The sequence below is a fragment of the Nicotiana tomentosiformis genome, chromosome 12 (genome assembly GCF_000390325.3).
Source record: "Nicotiana tomentosiformis chromosome 12, ASM39032v3, whole genome shotgun sequence".
Taxonomy (NCBI): domain Eukaryota; kingdom Viridiplantae; phylum Streptophyta; class Magnoliopsida; order Solanales; family Solanaceae; genus Nicotiana; species Nicotiana tomentosiformis.
In genome coordinates, this window is record NC_090823.1 from 136,242,227 (window position 1) to 136,264,209 (window position 21,983).

Sequence of the window (21,983 nt, forward strand, 5' to 3'; positions counted from 1 at the left end):
CGTGGCTAATTCATCTAATCATGCTGAGATAATTGCTATTCATGAAGAAAGTCGAGAATGTGTATGGTTGAGGTCTATAATATACCTTATTCGAGACAAAAGTGGTTTGAAGTGTGACAAACTACTCATAATTTTATATGAAGACAATGCAGCATGCATAGCCCAATTGAAGAGAAGATTTATAAAAGGGGATATGACAAAGCATATTTTACCAAAGTTATTTTTCACACATGATCTTCAAAAGAATGGTGATATCAATGTGCAACAGATCCGTTCAAGTGATAATATCGCTGATTTGTTCACCAAATCTCTACCGACATCAACCTTCTAGAAACTAATGTACAAGATTGAGATGAAAAGATTCAAGGATGTGAATTGATGCTCTCATCGAGGGGGTGGGGGAGTTAATAAGCGTTGTACTCTTTTTTCCTTATAAGGTTTTGTCCCACTAGGTTTTCCTTATAAGGTTTTTAACGAGGCAACCAAAAGGCGTATTTCTAAATATGTGTATTATTTTTCCTTCACTAAAATTTTTTTCCCATAGGGTTTTTTCCTAATAAGGTTTTAACGAGGCACATTATCTATGGACATCCAAGGGAGAGTGTTATAAGAAAAATTAAATTATGGTGGATATCTACTCTTCCTCCATGATCTTCTAAAATGATTAATGACATATTCAATGACATATTTCTATGCTTAATGACATATTCAATGATATATTTTTCTTCACTTTTCATTCCTATATAAAGGCCTTATAATAGATAGGAAAATACACACAATTGAAGAAGAAAATCTCTTATTTCTCTCTATCTCCATTTCTTGTTCATGTTTTACTAAATTGCTTTTATTTCATAACAACATTTTTTATTCATGTTTTACTAAATTACTTTTATTTTATAACAGATTATTCATACTTTGTGAACAGAAAGTTAACAAAAATAATAACAACGACATTTATATGTATGGATCTTTTGAAAATTTTATTTGGGAGATATCAATAAAAAGAACTTAACATAAAAAAACTACTACTAGATAACAACAATATCAACAAATATGTATGGATTTTAAATAAAATGTAATTAGAAGTTCTTCTGTGTGGATCTTTATTGATCATATTTTTTTATTTAAACTTATGTCAGGCTAATATTATAAAAATTAAAAATATTTTTTTAAAAGTTCTTTATCCTTTCTTCTGGCATATAAATCTCTAATGTAATTAACAGAATGTTATAACAAAATATTCTAAAATGATATGTTCATTTATTCCACAATATTAACAAAATGAGATTATTAACCAAAATCATTTATTCAAAATTGTACCCACATCCCCTTAAATTCCAAATGAGATTATAAATAAAAAATTTAGGTCAAAACTGCCTCAAATTTTGAGTGGGGAAGCAAAATGGATAATACAAACCAAAATTGGACCCCAAAACAAAAACATAAAAAGAAAGACTTCTACTTCCTCAAGTAAATAATTCATTCATTTTAGTCCCCACAAAATTACAAAAAATGCTTTCCCACATTTCAGCTTCACTCTCTCACACCTCTTCCACCACCACCGCTTCCTTCCTCCTCCGCCGCGGCCCATCTCTTCGACCCAAATTCCCTTTTTGCCCTTACAAACCCTCCAAATTTCAAAAACAACACCGTTTTGTGTTTTCTTCAATGGACTCAGCTGCCACTGTTGATTCAGTTGCTAATGATTTAAAGAAACAAAGCTTAAAAGGAACTGAAAATGTTGATATTAGTAGTAAATTGAATATTGAAGAGCTTAATTGGGATAATTCTTTCGTTCGTGAATTGCCTGGTGATCCCAGAAGTGATAGTATTCCAAGAGAGGTTTGTTTTAATTTCTCAAATATTTTTGTATTTTTATTGAATTTTTATCAATTTGAACCTAAAAGGTCCTTTTTTTATCAGGCAGGTATTACTCTTTTATACTCCGTCCGCCCCAATTTATGTGGTGGTGAGTTAAAACAAGCTATAGACATTTGTGTAAAATGAGAATTTTAAAATTAAATTATTTCTAAATATAGAAAGATGATATTGTTTTTGGGATAGACTAACAAAGGAAGTATATTAGTTATAGTGGAAGAATATATTAAAATAATGGTTGAAAATTTAGTTTGATACAGAAGATGTGATAGGAAAGCTCATTTGAATGATTATGCATATTCAAAATTGAATTTTTGTTTGAATGCTTAATAAATTAGTTGGAATTTCTGGAATTACTCTCTTAGTCCCATTTTGTGTGCCTGTGCTTGCAGAACACGGTGGTTAAGTTGTTAAATTTGAGTTTTTTGTATTAGTGGTAGCGAAAGAAAATATTAAGGTAATGATTGAAAAGTCAGTTTGATAAATCACCTCAACAATTCAAATTTGAATAGCTTAAGGAAGTTGAATTCTTGAATGTTGTGAAAGCTGTGTGAGAATTGTGTAAAAAATCTTACGTCCAAATTAATAGCGTGGGTCATATAAATTGGAGCAAAGTAAGTATTATATTAGTGAGAGTGGAAGAAAATAATAATGTAATGGTTGAACTGCTAGTTTGATAGAGAAGGCTTCACGTTGAAGTTTAAAACGTGATATGTATAAATGTATAGTGAATTTGAATTACTTAAGTTGTGGGTGTGTAGAAATGGAATTATGACAAATATTCTAGATGCTTCAACGTGGAAAGAATGTTATATAAATCGGGATGGAGGGAGTACTATTTTATCATAAGTAGATAACAAGTTAGGTTTATAATAGATACTCGTGCTGGTTTATCATAGAATTCATAGATAGCAAAAAGTGGAAAGTAGATATTACCTATGTGATAAACGATGCAGTTTGCCTTTAATTTGAAATATCAGTAACTGCAAGATAGAATCCTTTTGTAGGTCATTTATCTGTGTCAAACATTGCGCTTGTAGGTGTTGCATGCTTGCTACACAAAAGTGTTACCCTCTGTAAAGGTTGATAACCCTCAGCTTGTAGCATGGTCAGAATCAGTGGCGGAGTTACTCGAATTGGATCCCAAAGAGTGAGTTTTCAAAAGCTTGCTGAATGTTATGGTCATGCTAATTGTGGGTTGATGAGATTGATACAGACTTACTTATCTTAATCTTTCAGATTTGAGAGGCCTGATTTTCCCTTTATATTCTCGGGGGCATCACCATTAGTGGGAGCGTAAGTTTCTCGAAGCTTGTCGGCTTTGTCTTTGAATTCTTAGTAATGAAACAACATCCGAAGTTGGGTTTGATTCTGCAGGATGCCTTATGCCCAAAATTATGGCGGACATCAGTTCGGCATGTGGGCCGGTCAGTTAGGGGATGGTAGGGCGATAACTCTTGGAGAGATTTTGAATTCGAAGTCTCAAAGGTGGGAGCTGCAACTGAAGGGTGCTGGAAAGACCCCATATAGTCGTTTTGCTGATGGTCTTGCAGTGCTTCGTAGCAGCATTCGGGAATTCCTTTGCAGCGAAGCAATGCATAGTCTTGGAATCCCAACAACACGAGCACTTTGTCTAGTGACGACAGGAAAAGATGTCCTGAGGGATATGTTTTACGAGTATGTTAAGATTCTTTCTGTTGTTTGATAAGCTGCATATCAGTAAGAAATCATCTAGCTAGCCTTGAAATGCATTTTGTGTTCTCTTAATCAACTAATAGCATAGAGCATGTCTATCATTGTTGCTTCAAAAGACAAATCTTCTTCCTTTTGGAAGAATGATACTGAGGAGTTTTATCGATAAGTTGATGAGAAGCGCTTATAGACTTGTCTCCGGGGAGGTTTTGGGTCTGCATAGGAATTCATGTCTTAGAATTATACTCCAGATAATTGTCGTTTCATCTATTGAATATTGTCTTCCTTCTCATGCAGCGGAAATCCCAAAGATGAGCCTGGTGCAATTGTCTGCAGAGTTGCCCAATCCTTCCTGCGTTTTGGTTCTTATCAGCTACATGCCTCCAGAGGTAAAAAGGATCTTGAGATTGTCCGTGCTTTGGCAGACTACGCCATTAGATATCACTTCCCCCATTTGGAGAACATGACTAGGAGTGGAAGTATATCATTCAACACTGGTGAGGAAGACAATTCAGCTGTGGATTTAACTACAAACAAGTATGCAGGTAAATATATAGGTTATCTTGAAGATAGTATGGGGGTGGATTCCCGTGTCTATGAAAAATTTAATCTCTGTTTATTGAGACTGAATATAGTTAGGTCAAGGAGAGTAATGGTGTGTTTTTGCTTTTGGTTTGATAAGGGCGGAAAAACTGTGGGGAGGGGGGTGGCTACTACTTTTCTCTACTGTCTTCTAAACAATCTGAATACCAAACACTTGTATAAAGATAGGTTACGAGGTCCATGCGTACTTTGACAATTTGCTTACTCACATGCATTGATGAATGGGTGCATTATTTCAGCATGGGCAGTGGAAGTCGCTGAGCGAACCGCTTCAATGATTGCCAGGTGGCAGGGTGTTGGTTTCACACATGGAGTGATGAACACTGATAACATGAGCGTGTTAGGACTCACCATCGACTATGGCCCTTTTGGATTTTTAGATGCTTTTGATCCCAGTTTCACACCAAATACCACTGATCTTCCTGGCAGAAGATACTGTTTTGCAAATCAGCCAGATGTGGGTTTATGGAATATTGCACAGTTTACCTCTGCTCTATCTACTGCGGAGTTGCTAAATGATAAGGAGGCTGATTATGCCATGGAAAGGTTGTACTTAAATTACTACAAGTTGGCCATTTTCTCTAGTGTTTTCGTTTTGTTATTTGCTCGATTTTTTCTCTTTTACTGTTGACGATGTTTATCTACTGACTTTTTTAGTTATGGCAACAAATTTATGGATGATTACCAAGCTATCATGACCAGAAAACTTGGTCTGGCAAAGTACAATAAAAAGTTGATTGGTGAACTACTCAAGAATATGGCCATTGATAAAGTTGATTATACAAATTTCTTTCGATTGCTATCAAACATCAAAGCTGATCCTACAATTCCAGAGGACCAGTTATTGATTCCTCTTAAAGCTGTTCTCTTGGATATTGGCGAGGAACGCAAGGAAGCCTGGGCAAGCTGGGTAAAGGCTTACATACAAGAGGTATGTGACGATGACATTTTTTCTTCAAATAATGATGAAGCATATAATGCATATAATACATATAATGAATTTGTCAAGGTTCTTTCTTGTATGTGTGAGATGATTAAGGTCTCACTTTTTCTACTTCTTGGCTTGTTGCAGCTCTCTACAACTGGTGTTTCCGACGAGGAGAGGAAGGTTTCGATGAATTCTGTAAATCCAAAGTACATACTTAGAAACTATTTATGCCAGACTGCTATTGATGTAGCAGAACAAGGCGATTTTGGGGAGGTTCGGCAGCTATTAAAGGTAATGCAATGCCCATTTGATGAACAACCGGGTATGGAGAAGTACACACGGTTGCCTCCAGCTTGGGCCTATCGTCCGGGTGTATGCATGCTTTCTTGTTCTTCATAAGATTTTTCCACTATGTAATAGTACAAGAGTTTTAACTTGTATATAACAGAAATTAGTTCTTCAATCTTGTAGTAATGTGCAAAAGGCATAGCTTGCGTCTATTCCACGTTCTTGTTTTTTGGTCATTAATGCGCAACAGTGTATTGTAAGTGGAGGAGTAGCGCTGCAGCCACAATACAAGGATATCCGGCTCTTTCTGCTCAAACATAGAAAAAAATTGTGTTTTTCTATACAAGTACTCTTCTTTGTTTAATCTCCTTTCGTGTAAGTGATCGATAAACCACCCTCTAAAGGTTTAACAACATAAACTATACATATCAGTAACTTCACAGAAAAAAGTTATAAATTATAGATTTTCTGTAAAAAAATAAATGTTTTTGTAATCATTATTAAAGAAAGACTTGTTTAACTCCTTTCAGAATGACAATAATTTTCAATCGGATCAACAATCCAAATTCAACATCTCGGAAAAAATTCAACCTCCATCGTTTATAAACTCCTCTCTACCACAAGAATGTGGAAATGCTACCACAAAATTTATTTGAACAAAAAACAAAGGGATAAACAACAACACCTGTTAGCTTGAAATATTTGGATAATCTTTTTTAAAAAAAAAAAAAAAAAAAGAACTCGAAAGTGGAGTCGGGTCGGGTCATGGTACTTTTGTTTCATTTCGGGTCGGGTACATTTTTAACTTGTACTATATTATCCAAAAGTAATGTCCCCTCGCCAGAGCCACTTCCAGCCAAGAGGAGAGTTACTCAATCTATTTAATTTACACAGTGAACTGTTCAAGTAAGTTTATTTCTCTCTTTTTCTATCAATATTGATGCATAAATGCATTCGTGTTACACATGTAACCTTGCTGTTAATCTCTGATCTGTAATGAAAATCAGATAATATGTGAATGAGCACGTTGCAGAAGCACGTTGCAGAAGGATATCAGACACCTTAAATTATAGACCTTTTTGATTTCATCTTTGCTTTACACCTATAATTGTTTGAGAAAAGCTTGACAGGCAAGTCTTAATGTAATACAGTTTCTATTAAAAATGTAATATTTCAAGTATGAATCTTAGATTGAGAATCAGATAATTTGGGAATTGATTCAATTACAAATGGAACACAGACACCTTAAATTAGAGACCCTTTTTGATACTCTTCTTGTTGGACCAAAGCATGTCAAAATTTGGTAGTCAAGTTGTAATCTTTAAAATATGGACGTTCCCAAGACTTCATTTTTTTCTCCTTATTTGATACTCCATCTGTTCCAATTTATGTGAACTTGTTTGACTGAGCACAAAGTTTAAGAAAAAATGAAGACTTAAATTTGTGTTCCTAAACAAGTCAGAAAGGGGTCCAGAATATTTGTGTGGTTATAAAAGTTTCTCGTTAATAGTACAATTGGAAGTTTAAACTAAATTGTTTTCAAATTTAGAAAGGGGTCATTCTTTTCGGAACGGATCAAAAAGGAAATAGGTTCATATAAACTGCAACGGAGGGAGTACTTAATTGTTGAATTAGGGTGGGTTCAATTTTTTTTAAACTCATCTTTTTGTTTACTGTATTTTGTAGTAACTTCTCTCTTCACAGTTCGGCGCGGGTCCAGGGAAGGGTTTGACGACAAGGGTCTATTGTACGTAGCCTTACCCTGTATTTCCGCAAGAGGCTGTTTCCACGGTTCGAACCGTATAAGGTTAGATAATATGGGAACGAGTAATTTGCGTCTGTCTCGGATGAGGAGCCCCTATATAATACTCTTCTTGTTTCCATCTTTGCTTTACAATCTCAATTGTAGGAGAAAGATTTTTAAAATTTGGCAGTCTAGTGTAATGTAATCTTTGAAGTATGATTGTCCCCAAAACTTGGGTTTCCTCCTTATCTGGGTACTTAATTGTTGGGTTCAGCAAATTAAAAAGAAAGAGTGTCAAGATGAGCTGTAATAAAAGACAATAAATCAACTGGCTTTACTGGTCATTCCTTTTCGGAATGAATTAAAAAGAAAGAGTGACATATAAAATGAAACTGGGGGCGTATTCTGTGATCTATCTGATTAGGAAATCTTTAGTAAAAGAGAAAGTATCCATACTTCCCCTTATACCATTTGAGTTGTATTATTTGATGGCTCTAGAAAACCGTTCTATGGTTGCTTTTGCGTTTCCCCTTCTGTGATGACCCAAAAGGTCATCTTTAAATTTGATAATTAATTTTGTGTTCTAAAACCTCGAAAAGCACTATTCATCATTCCTCGACTTGCGTGCGCATTACGTATAATCTTCCGGAAAGTTTTTATGTGAAAAATAGATTAAAATGTGAAATAGAGCTTTAAAACTTAATTGAGTTGACTTTGGTCAACATTTTGAGCAAACGGACTCGGATCAATGTTTTGACAATTCTGGTAGGTCCGCATCGTGATTTGAGACTTGGGCGTATGCCCGGAATCGAATTCCGAGGTCCCTAGCCCGAGATATGGAATTTTGATAAAAATTAAAAGTTTGAAAGCTTAATAATTTTTAAGAATTTACTGATGTTGGATTTATTGACACCAGATCCGTATTTTGGTTCCGGGGCCCGGTATAGGTCCACTATAGTATTTATTGCCGAATTTGGTGAGAAACGGAGTTGATTTGACATGATTCGGACGTCCGGTTGTGAAAATATAAGTTTTATAGTTTTCTTGAAAATTTCCTTTGATTTGGTGTCCGATTCGTAGTTCTAGGTATTATTTTGGTGTTTTGACTGCGCGAGCGAGTTCGTATTAAGTTTTTGGACTGGTGTGCATATATGGTTTGGAATCTCGAGGGCTCGGGTGTAATTCGGATCAGGATCGACGCATTTTGGAACCATGAAACTGCTGAACCTGCTGCTACTGGTTTCTTTCTATGCGATCACGTGACTGTATCTGCGATCGCGAAGGCTTAATGGTCACAGATGCAATTTGTACTATGCGATCGCATAGTGAGGTCCGCGATCACACTGTGATAGCAGGCAAAGCACCGCGAACGAGAGGGCCAAGCTGCGTTCGCGGAGAAGGAATGAGGCAGAAGTTGAAGCATAAAATTTGTACTATGCGATCGCACAAAGATATCTGCGATCGTGGAAGGCTAATAAATTGTGCTCCGCGTTCGCGAGAGCACTGCTGCGTTCGCGTAGAGCAAAAAGCTGGGCAGCCAAAAATGCTGATTTGATTTATGTGCATTAATTGCTACTTGACATTTAGCATATTAAATAGTAAACTGCCTATTTTCTCCCTGATTTTCATAATAAATTGCTATTTGTCTTTGTTTGTTTCATAATTAAATCATAATTATTGTATGCTTGTTGTCTTAAAAATTTTATATTAATTGTTGCATTTATCACTACTAGAAATTCGGCAAAAACCGACCAAGGTCGACCGACCAACTTTGGTCGGTCAAAAAGCCGACCAAAGTTGGTCGGTTTTTCAAAATATTTTATTTTTTAATTTTTTTTTTACGAAACCGATCAACTTTGGTCGGTTTTCTTTGGCGCAAAAATGCGAGAAACTATTTTTGAATCCCGCAAAATTTATTTTTCAAGAAACCGACCAACTTTGATCGGTTTTTCAATTAAATAAAAATTAATATTAAAAAAACCTACCAAAATTGGTCTGTTAATTCAGCCGGTCATTTAAAAAAAATGACCAACTTTGGCCGGTAATTTTACTTTTTAATAAACGACCAACTTTGGTCGGTTTTTTTCGTGCGAAAATACAATTAAAGAGTATAAATCAAATAAAAGACAGTTTTAAAAACAAAATGCACCAATGGTCTAGTGGTAGAATAGTATCCTGCCACAGTACAGACCCCGGTTCGATTCCCAGATGGTAAATCTTTTGATTACATAATTAAAATACCGACCAACTTTGGTTGGAAAAAACCAACCAACGTTGGTCGGTTTTTTTTTGCGATATTTTTTTTTTTTGAATTTAATTGACCGACCAAAGTTGGTCGGTAATTTCCGATCAACTTTGGTCGGTATTCCTTTCCGACCCCTAAAATACTGTCCACACGTAAATGGTCACGTTTTGGTCGGTTATTGGCCATTACCGACCAACTTTAGTTGGTTGTTTTGGTCGATTTTTACCGGATTTCTAGTAGTGTATTGGGGCAATTTCTTTTATAAGAATTGAAATATAAATATATTGGAGGATCGGGTTGCACGCCGCAACAGACTTATTAAAAGTCCATATTGGGGGATCGGGTTGCACGCTGTTGCACTCCGCAACAGACTTGTTTAAAAGTCCATATTGGGGGATCGGGTTGTTCGCCGCAACAGACTTATTTAAAAAGTCTATATATATACTTGATTAAAATAAATATATTGGAGGGTTGAAAATGAATATATTGTGGGAGCGAGTTGCACGCTGCAACGGCAATTGGTTGAAATAATAATTGGTTATGACTGGTGAGTTGGCTTCAACTATTAAAAATGAGTTATCTGATTTAATTCTATTATTGTGGTTATTACTATTATTGCGTACATGTTAATGTAAGTGACCTGCCTTAGCCTCGTCACTACTTCGTCGAGGTTAAACTCGGCACTTACCAGTACATGGGATCGGTTGTACTGATACTACACTCTGCACTTCTTGTGCAGATTTCGGAGTTGGTCCCAGCAGCGTACCATAGACTTGCTCGGATTTCAGCTACTCAGATGAGACGTGAGGTATAACTGCACAGCGTCCGCAGTTCTGAAGTCCCCGTCTATCTTATTTTAGCTGTGTGTTTGCTTTCAGACAACTTTATTTTATTCAGACCTTATTTGTATTATTTTAGAAGTTCGTGCACTTGTGACTCCAGTTCTGGGATGGTATTTAGACATCGCTAATATTATAGATTATGCACTACAATTCAGACTTTACTTCCGCATTTGTTTCTTTGTTATTAATTAAATTTAAAATTGTTTTAAAATGGCTAATATTATTCTAGCGTTGGCTTGTCTAGCAAGTGAAATGTTAGGCGCCATCACGGTCCCGAAGGTGAGAATTTCGGATCGTGACACCTTCTCATGATAGGAACAGTCTATCTGGATTTTGAATTACCTCATACAAAATATACTCTGGAATTTGAAGTAAACTTATAAAACCTCTCTCATCGATACAAGACTCTCTTCTTAGTCTCGTTTGAGGCTGCGGGATATCATTTTGACAAAATTCTTTTCTTTCTTAACCACTTCGTAAGCTCCTTTTATTTTTTATTTGTTTGTAAACTAACCTTGTATTACAGTGGACATAAGTGATTGTGCCCTTTCCTATTTTACTCTGCTAAACATATTAAAGTCCATCTCTAAAACTGTACTAGTATACTTTTCTACATAGCGTATGCATCTTTGAGTCATATTTCCATGCTGCAACAAACAGGTACTTCGTTAATTGTTCCAAAGCTTTTGATGCTATCTGGCTTCGTATGAATGAACGATTGATCTGTGATTTACGTGAAAAATGAGGCGTAGCCTTGAGGTTTGGAAAATGGGCACTGTGAATTACTTGGAGGCACTGAAGCTGCAAGAGCAGCTGGCATCTGATAGAAAAGCTCTTAAAATTTCTGATACCCTATTATCTCTGCAACATCAGCCAGCGTATACCGTTAGCTATAGGGGCAAAACTTCACTATACACAAAGAGGAGGTGACATTACTTATCATGGTCCTCATCAAGCAATCTTGTATCTGATTATCTCGTTGAGAGATATCGGTTTTGGGGCAAGAAAGTATGTAGAAAAACTCGAGCTAACTATGATTGAATTAGCATCAATGTATGGCGTGAAAGCACAGACGGGACAAAGATGCGAAACAGGAGTTTGGGTTGATAATAGAAAGATTGGCGCGATTGGAGTACGAATTTCATCTGGGATTACATCTCATGGATTAGCATTCAATGTGGATCCGGATTTAAGTTACTTCAAGCATATTGTGCCTTGTGGGATTGTACAGATAAAGACGTTACGTCGTTGAAAAAAGTGGCAGATATAGAGCTTCCTGCCGAAGGTCACGAAAATCCGGGAATCGGGAAGAATTCTAGTTGCATTGCCCTAAAATGCCAAAATATTAGTAATGGTCATGGTGAGGTGGTGACTATTGTTCCTGAGGTCCTTCTTTATAGGCCGGCAAAATTTTAGGCTATCCGGGTCCGGTGGCCCGGGCCCATGCAGAAGGCGTGGGCTATATCACACAAAAATCTGAGAATCGGGCGACATTCTAGTTTTATGGTCCTAAAACGCCAAAAAATGAGTAACGATCAAGGACAGACAGTGACTATTATTTTTTAGGTCATTTTTTATGGTCTGGCAAAATATTAGGCGAACTCAGTCCGGTGGCAAAGGCCCATTCAAAAGGCGTGGGCGTACGAAATTCTGGGAATCAGGCAGAATTCCAGTTTTATAGCCCTAAAACGACAAAAAATAAGTAACAGTCATGGTGAGGTATTGACTATTGTTCCTTGGGTCATTTTTCATAGGCCGTCAAATTTTTAGGCGATTCGGATCCGGTGGCCCGGGCCCAAGGAAAAAGCATGGGCTAGCACACGAAAATCTAGGAATCAGACAAAATTCTAGTTTTAAGGCTGTAAAACGCCAAACAATGAGTAACAATCATGGCGAGATGGTGATTATTATTCCCTATGTCATTTTGAATGAGCCAGCAAAATTTTAGGTGATCCGGGTTCGATGGTCGGGCCCATGCCACCGGCGTGGGCTATAACACACAAAAATAAGGGAATCGGGCGGAATTCCAGTTTAATGGCCCTAAAACGCCAAAAAATGAGTAATGATAATACCGAGGTGATGACTATTGTTCCTTAGGTTTTTTATGGGCTAAAAAGATTTTAGGCGATCTGAGTCCGGTGGCCGGGGCCTATGCAGAAGGTATGGGCTATAATACACGAAAATTTAGAAATCGGCGGAATTCTAGTTTTTTGGTACTAAAAAAATGAAAAAACGAGTAACGGTCATGGCGAGGCATCGACTATTGTTACTTAGGTCATTTTTGATGGTCTGGAAAAATGTTAGTAGATTCGGGTCCGGTGGCACGAGGCCATTCAGAAGGCGTGGGTTATGCACACGAAAATCTGAAAATCAGGCACAATTTCAATTTCGTGGCCTTAAAACGCCAAATAATAAGTAACGATCATGGAAAGATGGTGACTGTTGTTTATTAGGACTTTTTGATAGGCCGGCAAAATTTTTGGTGATCCGAGTCCGGTGGCCCGGGCCTATGCAAAAGGCGTGGGTTATAGCACACAAAAATCTGAGAATCGGATGGAATTCAAGTTTATAGCCCTAAAATGCCATAAAGAGAGTAACGGTAATGGCGATGCAGCGACTATGCAGTGACTATGCCATAAAACTGGTCTGGTGTCCGCCCATGCAGAAGGCGTGGGCTATAGCACACGAAAATCTGGCAATCGGGCGAAATTCTAATTTTACGGCCCTAAAATACCAAAAACGAATAACCTTCATGGCGAGGCAGTGATTATTGTTCCTTAGGTTGTTTCTGGTAGGCCGACAGAATTTTAGTCTATCCGGGTTTGGTGGCATGGGCCCATGTAGAAGGCATGCGCTTTACCACACAATAATCTAGGAATTGGGTGGAATTTTAATTTTATAGCCCTAAAATGCCAAAACACGAGTAACGGTCATGGCGAGGCATTGGAAATTGTTCTTTAATCCGGGTCTGGTGGCCCTGACTTATGTTAAAGGCATGGCTATAGCACAAGAAAATTTAGGAATCGGGAAGAATTCTAGTTTTATGGCCCTAAAATGCCAAAAAATGAATAACGATCATGGCGAGGCGGTGACAAATGTTCCTTAAGTAATTTTTGATGGGCTAGAAAAAATATAGTCGATCCGGGTTTGATGACCCCAACCTATGCAGAAGGCATGTGCTAGCACATGAAAATCTGGGAATCGGGCAGAATTCTAGTTTTATGGCCCTAAAGAGCCAAAAACGAGTAATGATCATGGCTAGGCGATGGCAATTATTCCTTAAGTCATTTTTTATGGGCTGAAAATTTTTTAGACAATCCGGGTCTGGTGGCCCGGGCCCTTGCCACCGACGTGGGCTATAGCACACGGAAATTTGAGAATCGGCGGAATTCCAATTTTATGACCGTAAAACACAAAACAACGAGTAACGATCATGGCATGGAAGTGACTATTGTTCCTTATATCATTTTTTCTGGGCTGACAAAATTTTAGGTGATCCAGGTTATTTGGCCCAGGCCCAAGCCACTGGCATGGGCTATAACACATGAAAACCTTGGAATCTGGCAAAATTCCAGTTTAATAGCCCTAAAATACCAAAATAGAGTAACGATAATGGTGAGGCGGTGAATATTGCTCATTAGGTCATTGTTTATGGGCTAAAAATTGTTAGGTGATCTAGGTCCATTGGCCCGGGCCTATGCAAAAGGTGTGGGTTATGGTACACAAAAAGCTGGGAATCAGCGGAATTCAAGTTTTATGGTCCTAAAATACCAAAAAACGAGTAACGGTCATGGCAAGGAGGTGCCTATTTTTCCTTAGGTAATTTTTTATGTACCGACAAATTGTTAGTAGATTCGGGTCCAGTGGTACGAGCCCATTCAGAAGGCGTGGGCTATAGAACAAGAAAATCTGGGGATCACGGTGAATTCTTATTTTATGGCCCTAGACCCCCCAAAAATGAGAAACGGTCTTGGTGAAGTGGTGACTATTGTTACTTATATAGTTTTCGATGGGCCGACAAAAGTTTAGGCTACCCGGGTCCGGTGGCCCAGGCCCATGAAGAAGGTGTGGGCTATAGCATACGAAAATCTAGAAATCAGGCGGAATTCCAATATTATGGCCCTAAAATGACAAATATGAGTAGCGGTCATGGAGAGGCGGTGACTATTATTCCTTAGGTTGTTTTTGAGTGGCCGACAAAATTTTTGCCGATCAGGGTCCGGTATCCCGGACCCATGAAAATTTGGGAATCGAGCGGAATTCCAGTTTCATGGCTCTAAAACGCCCAAAAATGAGTAGCATGGCGAGGCAGTGACTATTGTTCCTTAAGTCATTTTTATGGGCTGTCAAACTTTTAGATGACTTGCCACCGGCGTGGGCTATAGCACACGAAAATCTGGAAATCAGGCAAAATTATAGTTTGATGGCTCTAAAATGCCAAAAAATGATTAACAGTCATGGCGAGTCAGTGACTATTGTTCCTTAGGTTATTTTTGTTGGCCGAAAAATTTTTAGGCTATCAAGAACCGGCGTCCCGCACCCATGCAAAAGACGTGAGCTATAACACATGAAAATTTGGGAATTAGGCGAAATTCCAGTTTTATGGCCCTAAAACGCCAAAAAATGAGTAACAGTCATGGCCAGGTGGTGACCATTTTTACTTAGGTCATTTTCGATAGGCCTACAAAATTTTAGGTGATCTAGGTTTGGTCACCCGGACCCATGCAGAAGGCGTGGGCTATGGCACACGAAAATCTGAGAATCGAGCGGAATTTTAGTTTTATTGCCCTAAAACGCTAAAAAACGAGTAACGATCACGGCGAGGCGATGACTATTGTTCCTTAGGTCATTTTTATGGGCCAGAAAATTTTAGGCGATCCGGTTCCAGTAGCCCGTACAGATGCCACCAGGTGGGCTATAGCACATAAAAATCTTGGAATCCGGTGGAATTTTAGTTTTATGGCCCTAAAATGCCCTAAAAAGTGTAAAGGTCATGGAAAGGCAGTGACTATTGTTCCTTAGGTCGTTCTTGATGGGCCGAATTTTTTTTAATCGATTGGGTCCGGAGGCCAGGGCCATGCCGAAGCCGTGGGCTATAGCACATGAAAATCTGGGAATCATGCGGAATTCAAGTTTTTAGGCCCTAAAACACCAAAAAATGAGTAACGATCATGGAAAGGAGGTGAATATTGTTTATTAGGTAATTTTTTATGGTCTGGAAAATCTTTAGACGATCCGGGTCCGGTGGTCTAGCCCATGCCACCGGCGTAGGCTATAATACACGAAAATATGAGAATCGGTGGAATTCCAGTTTTATGGACTTAAAATGCCAAAAAATGAATAACAGCCATGGCGAGGCGGTGTCTATTATTCCTTAGGTCGTTTATGATTGGCCGATAAAATTTTAGGTGATCCGGTTCCGGTGGCCCGGGCCCATGCAACTGGGTGGGCTATATAGCATACGAAAACCTAGGAATCCGAAGGAATTTCAATTTTATGGCCCTAAAATACCCAAAAACGAGTAACAATCATGGTGAGGCGGTGACTATTATTCCTTAGGTCATTTTGATAGGCTGGTATAATTTTAATCGATCGAGACCGGTGGCCCGGGCTCATGCAAAAGTCGTGTGATATAGCACATGAATCTGGGAATCAGATGGAATTCAAGGTTTATTGCCCTAAAATACCAAAATACGAGTATAGGTCATGGCGAGACAGAGACTATTGTTCCTTAGATCATTTTTAATGGGTCAGAAAACATTTTAGGCGATACGAGTCTATTTTCCTCGGCCCATGCCACCTGCATGCACTATACACATGAAAATATGGGATTAGGGCAAAATTATAGTTTTATAGACCTAAAATGCCAAAAAGCGAGTAACAGTCATCGTGAAGCGGTGACTGTTGTTCCTTAGGATTTTTTTTTATGGGTCAACAAAACTTTAGGCGATCCAGGTCTGGTGGCCCGCGCCCATGCACAAGGCATGGGCTATAGCATACAAACATCTGGGAATCTAACAAAATTCCAATTTTGTGGCCTTAAAACTACAAAATATGAGTAACGGTCATGGCGAGGTGATGACTATAGCACACGCAAATCTGGGAATCGGGCAGAATTGCAATTCATGGCCCTAAAATATCAAAAAATAAATATCAATCATGGTGAGGTGATTACTATTATTTCTTAGGTTTTTTTTGATGGGCAGCAAAAGTTTAGGCGATTTGGGTCCGGTGGCCTAGGCCCATGCAAAAGGCATGGGCTATAGCACATAAAAATATGGGAATCGGGCAGAGTTCATATTTTTTGGGCATAAAACGCCATAAAATGAGTAACGGTAATGGCGAGGCGGTGACTATTGTTTGATAGGTAATTTTTGATAGGCCGTCAAAATTTTAGATGATACGGGTCCGGTGGCTCGGGCCCATGCAGAAGGCGGGAGCTATAGCACATGAAAATATTTGAATCGGGCGGAATTTTAATTTTAAGGCCCTAAAATGCCAAAAACACAAGTAACGGTCATGGCGAGGCGGTGACTATTGCTCCTTAGGTTGTTTTGATAGGCCGACAAAATTTTAGTAGATCCGGGTCTGGCGGTATGGGCCCATGCAGAAGGCATAGGCTATAACACTCGATAATCTAGGAGTCGGGCGGAATTACAGTTTTATGGCCCTAAAATGCCAAAAATCGAGTATTGGTCATGGCGAGGCGTTGACTATTGTTCCTTAGTTCATTTTGATGGGCGAAAAAATTTTTTAGGCGATTCGGGTCCGGTGGCCCTAGCCTATGCTGAAGGCGTGCGCTATAGTACAAGAAAATTTAGGAATCAGACGAAATTCTAGTCGTATGGCCCTAAAATGTCAAAAATGAGTAACGGTCATGGCGAGGCGGTGACAATTATTTCTTAGGTTATTTTTTATAGGCTGAAAATTGGAGATCCGAGTCCGATGACCCTCACCTATGTAAAAGGCGTGGGCTATATCACATGAAAAATTAGGAATCGGGTGAAATTCCAGTTTTATGGCCCTAAAATGCCCAAAAAGGAGTAACGGTTATGGCGAGGTAATGACTATTGTTCGTTAGGTCATTTTTTATAGGCTTGCATAATATTAGACGATCCGGGTCCTTACCATCGGCGTGGGCTATAGCATGCGAAAATCTAAAAATCGTCCAGAATTCCAACTTTATGGCCCTTAAACACAAAAATATGAGTAATGGTTATGGCATGGCGGTGACTATTGTTCCTTAGGTCATTTTTTATTGTCTAACTAAATTTTAGGCGATCCGGGTCTGGTGACCCGAGGCCATGCTACTAGCGTGGGCTATAGCACACAAAAAACTAGGAATCAGACGGAATTCCAGTTTTATGGCCCTAAAATGCCAAAAAATGAGTAAAGGTCATGGCGAGGCAGTGACTATTGTTCCTTAGGTTAATTATTTTAGGCCAGAAAAATTTTTAGGTGATCCGGGTCTGGTAGCTCGGACCCATGCAGAAGGCGTGGGCTATAGCACATGATACTTTGGGAATCAGGTGGAATTCTAGTTTTATGGCCCTAAAACATCAAATAATGAGTAACGGTCATTGTGAGGCGGTGACTATTGTTCCTTAGGTAATTTGATATGGCCCGGCAAAACTTTAGGCAATCTGGGTCTAGTAACTCGGGCCCATGCAGAAGGCGTGGATTATGACATACAAAAATCTGAGAATCAGGCAGAATTATAGTTTTATGGCCCTAAAACGCTAAAAATCGAGCAATGACCATGGCGAGGTGGTGACTATTGTTCCTTGGAATATTTTTTACGGGCCGAAAAAATTTTTAGGCCTTGCCACCAAGTGGGCTATATCATACGAAGATCTAGGAATCCGGTGGAATTCAAGTTTTATGGCCCTAAATCTCCCAAAAAAGAGTAACGGTCATGGCGAGGTGGTGTCTATTGATTCTTATGTCATTTTTGATAGGCCAGCAAAATTTTAATCGATCGGGTCTGGTGGCCCGAGTCCATATAGAAGTCGTAGGCTATAGCACATGAAAATCTGAGAATCGGGCAGAATTCAAGTTTTATGGTCTTAAAACACCAAACACTGAGTAACGTTGATGGCGAGGTGGTGACTATTATTTCTTAGGTCATTTTTATTGGATGGCAAAACTTTAGATGATCCGGGTCCGGTGGCCCAAGCTTTTGCCATCGGCGTGGGCTATAGCACACAAAAATTTAGGAATCGGGTGAAATTCCAGTTTTATGGCCCTAGAATGCAAAATAAATGAGTAATGGTCATGGCATGGCGATGACTATGGTTCCTTAGGTCATATATGATGGGTCGAGAAAATGTTGGGCGATCCGGGTCCGGTGGCCCTAGCCCATGCCTCTGGCGTGGGCTATAACACACGAAAATCTAGGAATCAGGCGGATTTCTAGTTTTATGACCCTAAAAAGCCAAAAACTGAGTAATGGTCATGGCGAGGCGGTGACTATTATTCCTCAAGTCATATTTGTTAGGCCAACAAAATTTTAGGCAGTCCGAATCCGGTGGCCTGGTCCCATGCAGAAGGCGTGGGCTTATAGCATACGAAAATCTGAGAAGTGTATAAGCATATAGTAGATTATGCAAAATTCCAAATAGTAGATTTCAAGAAAAATAATAAGACCCCAAATTCTACCAGTGTGTGCCAAGACCTTGTGTCACAAGTGTATGAGCATATAGTAGATTATGCAAAATTCCAAATACTGTCTGAAATGAAAATAGACAAAATTTAAAATATAAGAAGAGGCACTGGTAGCTGCAGGACGGCTCAGAAAGGCAGCTTACCACTACGCCCCTGGATAACGAGGATGTGCGATGATAGGTCCTCCACTAGTATCTGTCTCAAATCCTGCACAAAAAGTGCAATAAGTATAGCATGAGTATGTAAACAACATGTACCCAGTAAGTATCAAGCCTAATCTCGAAGTGATAGAGACGAGATGACCGACTTTGACACTTACTAAGGGTCAACAATAATAAATAGAATAAATTATAATTATTCGGCTCGCTCTACAAGAAAGGTGGACATTTTCTTATATACCTCCGGAAAGAGAGTATATTTATTATAAGATCAATTCGAGAGGATAAACAATTTTTCTTAACCATTAATTAATTTAAACAGAAAATCAAGCATATGAGATTTTCATCCTTTAATATTTTTATCTAACAATTCACAATATATATATATATATATATATATATATATATATATATATATATATATATATATATATTAATTAAACAAAAAATATAATTTACACAAGTAATTCATGCTTTGAGTCCAAAACTACCCGAACTTAAGCATTAATAGTAGCTACGTACGGACTCTCGTCACCTCGTGCATACGTAGCCCCCACAATTAGCAACAATTATTACTTTAATTACCTATGGGATAATTTCCCTCTCACAAGATTAGACAAGAGACTTACCTCGTCTTGCTCCAATTTAATCCATTAGTAGACCCTTTCCTCGATTATCCAACTCTATCTGGCTCGAATCTAGCCAAAATAATTCGATACAATCATTAAAATTTATAGGAATCAATTCTATAAGAAAATACTACATTTTCAATAAAAATCCCGAAATTAAATTAAAAATTTGTTCGTGGGGACCACGTCTCGGAATCTGGCAAAAGTTACGAAATCCGATAACCCATTCAATTATGAGTCCAACCATACCAGTTTCACTCAAATCCGACTCCGAATTGATACCGAAACCTCGAAAATTCGTTTCTATGAGATTTCCAAAATTTCCCAAATTTCAATCTCAAAACACTAATTAAATGGTGAAAACAATGATATATTTGTGTATATAGACCAAATCCGAGTTAGAATCACTTACCCCAATATCTTTCCTTAAAAATCTATCCAAAATCGCCTCTGCTCAAGCTCCAATTTGTTAAAAATGGCGAATGGGACGAATGCCCTCTTTTATAAATCTGCCAAGGCAGCCTTCGGAATTGGCCCTCGATCGTGGCTTCGATCATGGCCCTCTAGCCTAGGCCTCGATCGTGGATTCGATCACAGGCTCGAGCCTGGACCTCGGTCATGGCCTCGATCATGGCATCGAGCATGTGCCTTCGATTGTGACCCTCGATCTTGGGTCTCGATCCTGATCCTCGAGCCTTGCCTTCGATCATGGCCCTCGAGCTGGACCTTCAATCGTGGCTTCGATACTGAGCCTCGTCCCTGGCTTCGACTCAGGCCGTCAACCCTGGGCTCGATATATGGGCTCGACATTTGGGCTCGACATCTGGGCTCGATCACAGCCCAGAATATCCAGCAGAAGGAAACATTGCAGCAGCTTTTAAGTCCAATTTTTGATCTGTTAACCATCCGAAACTCACCCGAGGCCCTCGGGACCAAAACCAAATATACCAACAAGTCCTAAAACATCATACGAATTTATTTGAAACCTCAAATTACATAAAATGACGCTAAAATCACGAATCATTCTCCAATTCAAGCTTAATGAAACTTAGAATTTCCAACTTCTACATTCGATGTCGAAACCTATCAAATCAAGTTCGATTGACCTCAAATTTTGCACATAAGTCATAAATGACATAATATAGCTATGAAAATTTTCAGAATTGGATTCCGACTTCGGTATCAAAAAGTCAACTCCCGGTCAAACTTCCAAACTTAAATTCCTATTTTAGCCATTTCAAGCCTAATTTAACTACGGACTTCCAAAAAATATTCCGAACACGTTCCTAAGTCCAAAATCACCATACGGAGCTATTGGAATCGTCAAAATTCTATTCCGAGGTTGTTTTCTCAAAATATTGACCGAAGTCAAACTTGGCCTTTTAAAGCCATCTAAAGGAACCAAGTGTTCCGATTTCAACCCAAACACTTCCAAATCCCGAACCAACCATCCATGCAAGTCATAAATCACTAAAAGCACATACCGAAAGTTTTATTTTAGGGAACAGGGTTCTAAAAGTCAAAATGACCTGTTGGGTCATTACATTCTCCACCTCTTAAACAAACGTTCTTCTTCGAACGGGTTTAGAATTATACCTGAAGTGCTGAATAAGTGTGGATATCTGCTCCGCATGTTTTCCTCGGCCTCCCAAGTCGCTTCCTCGACTGGTTGGCCCCTCCACTGGACTTTTACTGTAAAAATCTTCTTGGACCTCAACTGGCGAACCTGTTTATCAACAATGGCAACTGGCTCCTCGTCATAACCCAAGCTATTATTTAGCTGAATTGTGCTGAAGTCTAACACATGTGATAGGTCAGCATGATACTTTTGGAGCATAGATACATAGAAAACCAGATGAACTTCTGATAGACTGGGTGGCAATGCAAGCTCATAAGCAACCTCCCCAACTCGTCTCAACACCTCAAATGAGCCTATAAACCTTAGGCTCAACTTGCCTTTCTTCCCGAATCTCATGATTTCCTTCATCGGTGAAACCTTCAAGAGAACTTTTTCACCCATCATAAATGATAAATCATGCACTTTCTGATCTGCGTAACTCTTCTGTCTGGACTGTGCTGTACGAAGTCGCTCCTGAATCAAAATTACCTTTTCCAAGGCATCTTTCACCAAATCAGTACCATATAATTTAGCCTCATCGGGCTCAAACCATCCAATGGGCGAACGACATCGCCGACCATATAAAGCCTCAAATGGAGCCATCTCGATGTTGGATTGGTAACTGTTATTATAAGCAAACTCGGCCAAAGGCAAGAAACGATCCCACTAACCTTCAAAGTCAATCACACATGCC

The 21,983-nt window shown here is 38.8% G+C and overlaps 1 protein-coding gene, 1 long non-coding RNA gene and 1 pseudogene across 3 annotated transcripts; all 3 read left to right on the forward strand.

Annotated features, from left to right (window-relative positions):
• Nucleotides 1-1,467: 1,467 nt before the first annotated feature.
• On the forward strand, nucleotides 1,468-5,601 carry LOC104087824 (uncharacterized). Of its 2 annotated transcripts, XM_033653878.2 has the most exons (9): nucleotides 1,468-1,842; nucleotides 1,928-1,969; nucleotides 2,919-3,028; nucleotides 3,118-3,174; nucleotides 3,256-3,555; nucleotides 3,868-4,115; nucleotides 4,413-4,719; nucleotides 4,831-5,104; nucleotides 5,246-5,601. In XM_033653878.2, the coding sequence occupies exons 1-9, from the start codon at nucleotides 1,513-1,515 to the stop codon at nucleotides 5,498-5,500; spliced, it is 1,923 nt and encodes a 640-aa protein (XP_033509769.1). In that variant the 5' UTR covers nucleotides 1,468-1,512; the 3' UTR covers nucleotides 5,501-5,601. The 2 variants fall into 2 exon arrangements, with proteins under 2 accessions (XP_033509769.1, XP_009590683.1); XM_009592388.4 differs by lacking the exon at nucleotides 1,928-1,969.
• Nucleotides 5,602-6,020: 419 nt separating this feature from the next.
• On the forward strand, nucleotides 6,021-10,385 carry LOC117274545 (uncharacterized). The gene is made up of 2 exons (XR_011413066.1): nucleotides 6,021-6,295; nucleotides 10,118-10,385. It is a non-coding gene; the product is annotated as an uncharacterized lncRNA (long non-coding RNA).
• A 519-nt stretch (nucleotides 10,386-10,904) lies between these two features.
• LOC117274547 (octanoyltransferase LIP2, mitochondrial-like) lies at nucleotides 10,905-11,636 on the forward strand (annotated as a pseudogene).
• Nucleotides 11,637-21,983: the final 10,347 nt, after the last annotated feature.

Coding starts and splice junctions, on each gene's coding strand:
- LOC104087824 (XM_033653878.2), top strand. CDS start 1,513: ATGCTTTCCCACATTTCAGCTTCACTCTCTCACACCTCTTCCACCACC. Junction 3,556..3,867: donor CTGAGGGATATGTTTTACGA/GTATGTTAAGAT, acceptor CTTCTCATGCAG/CGGAAATCCCAAAGATGAGC. Junction 4,720..4,830: donor GCTGATTATGCCATGGAAAG/GTTGTACTTAAA, acceptor TGACTTTTTTAG/TTATGGCAACAAATTTATGG.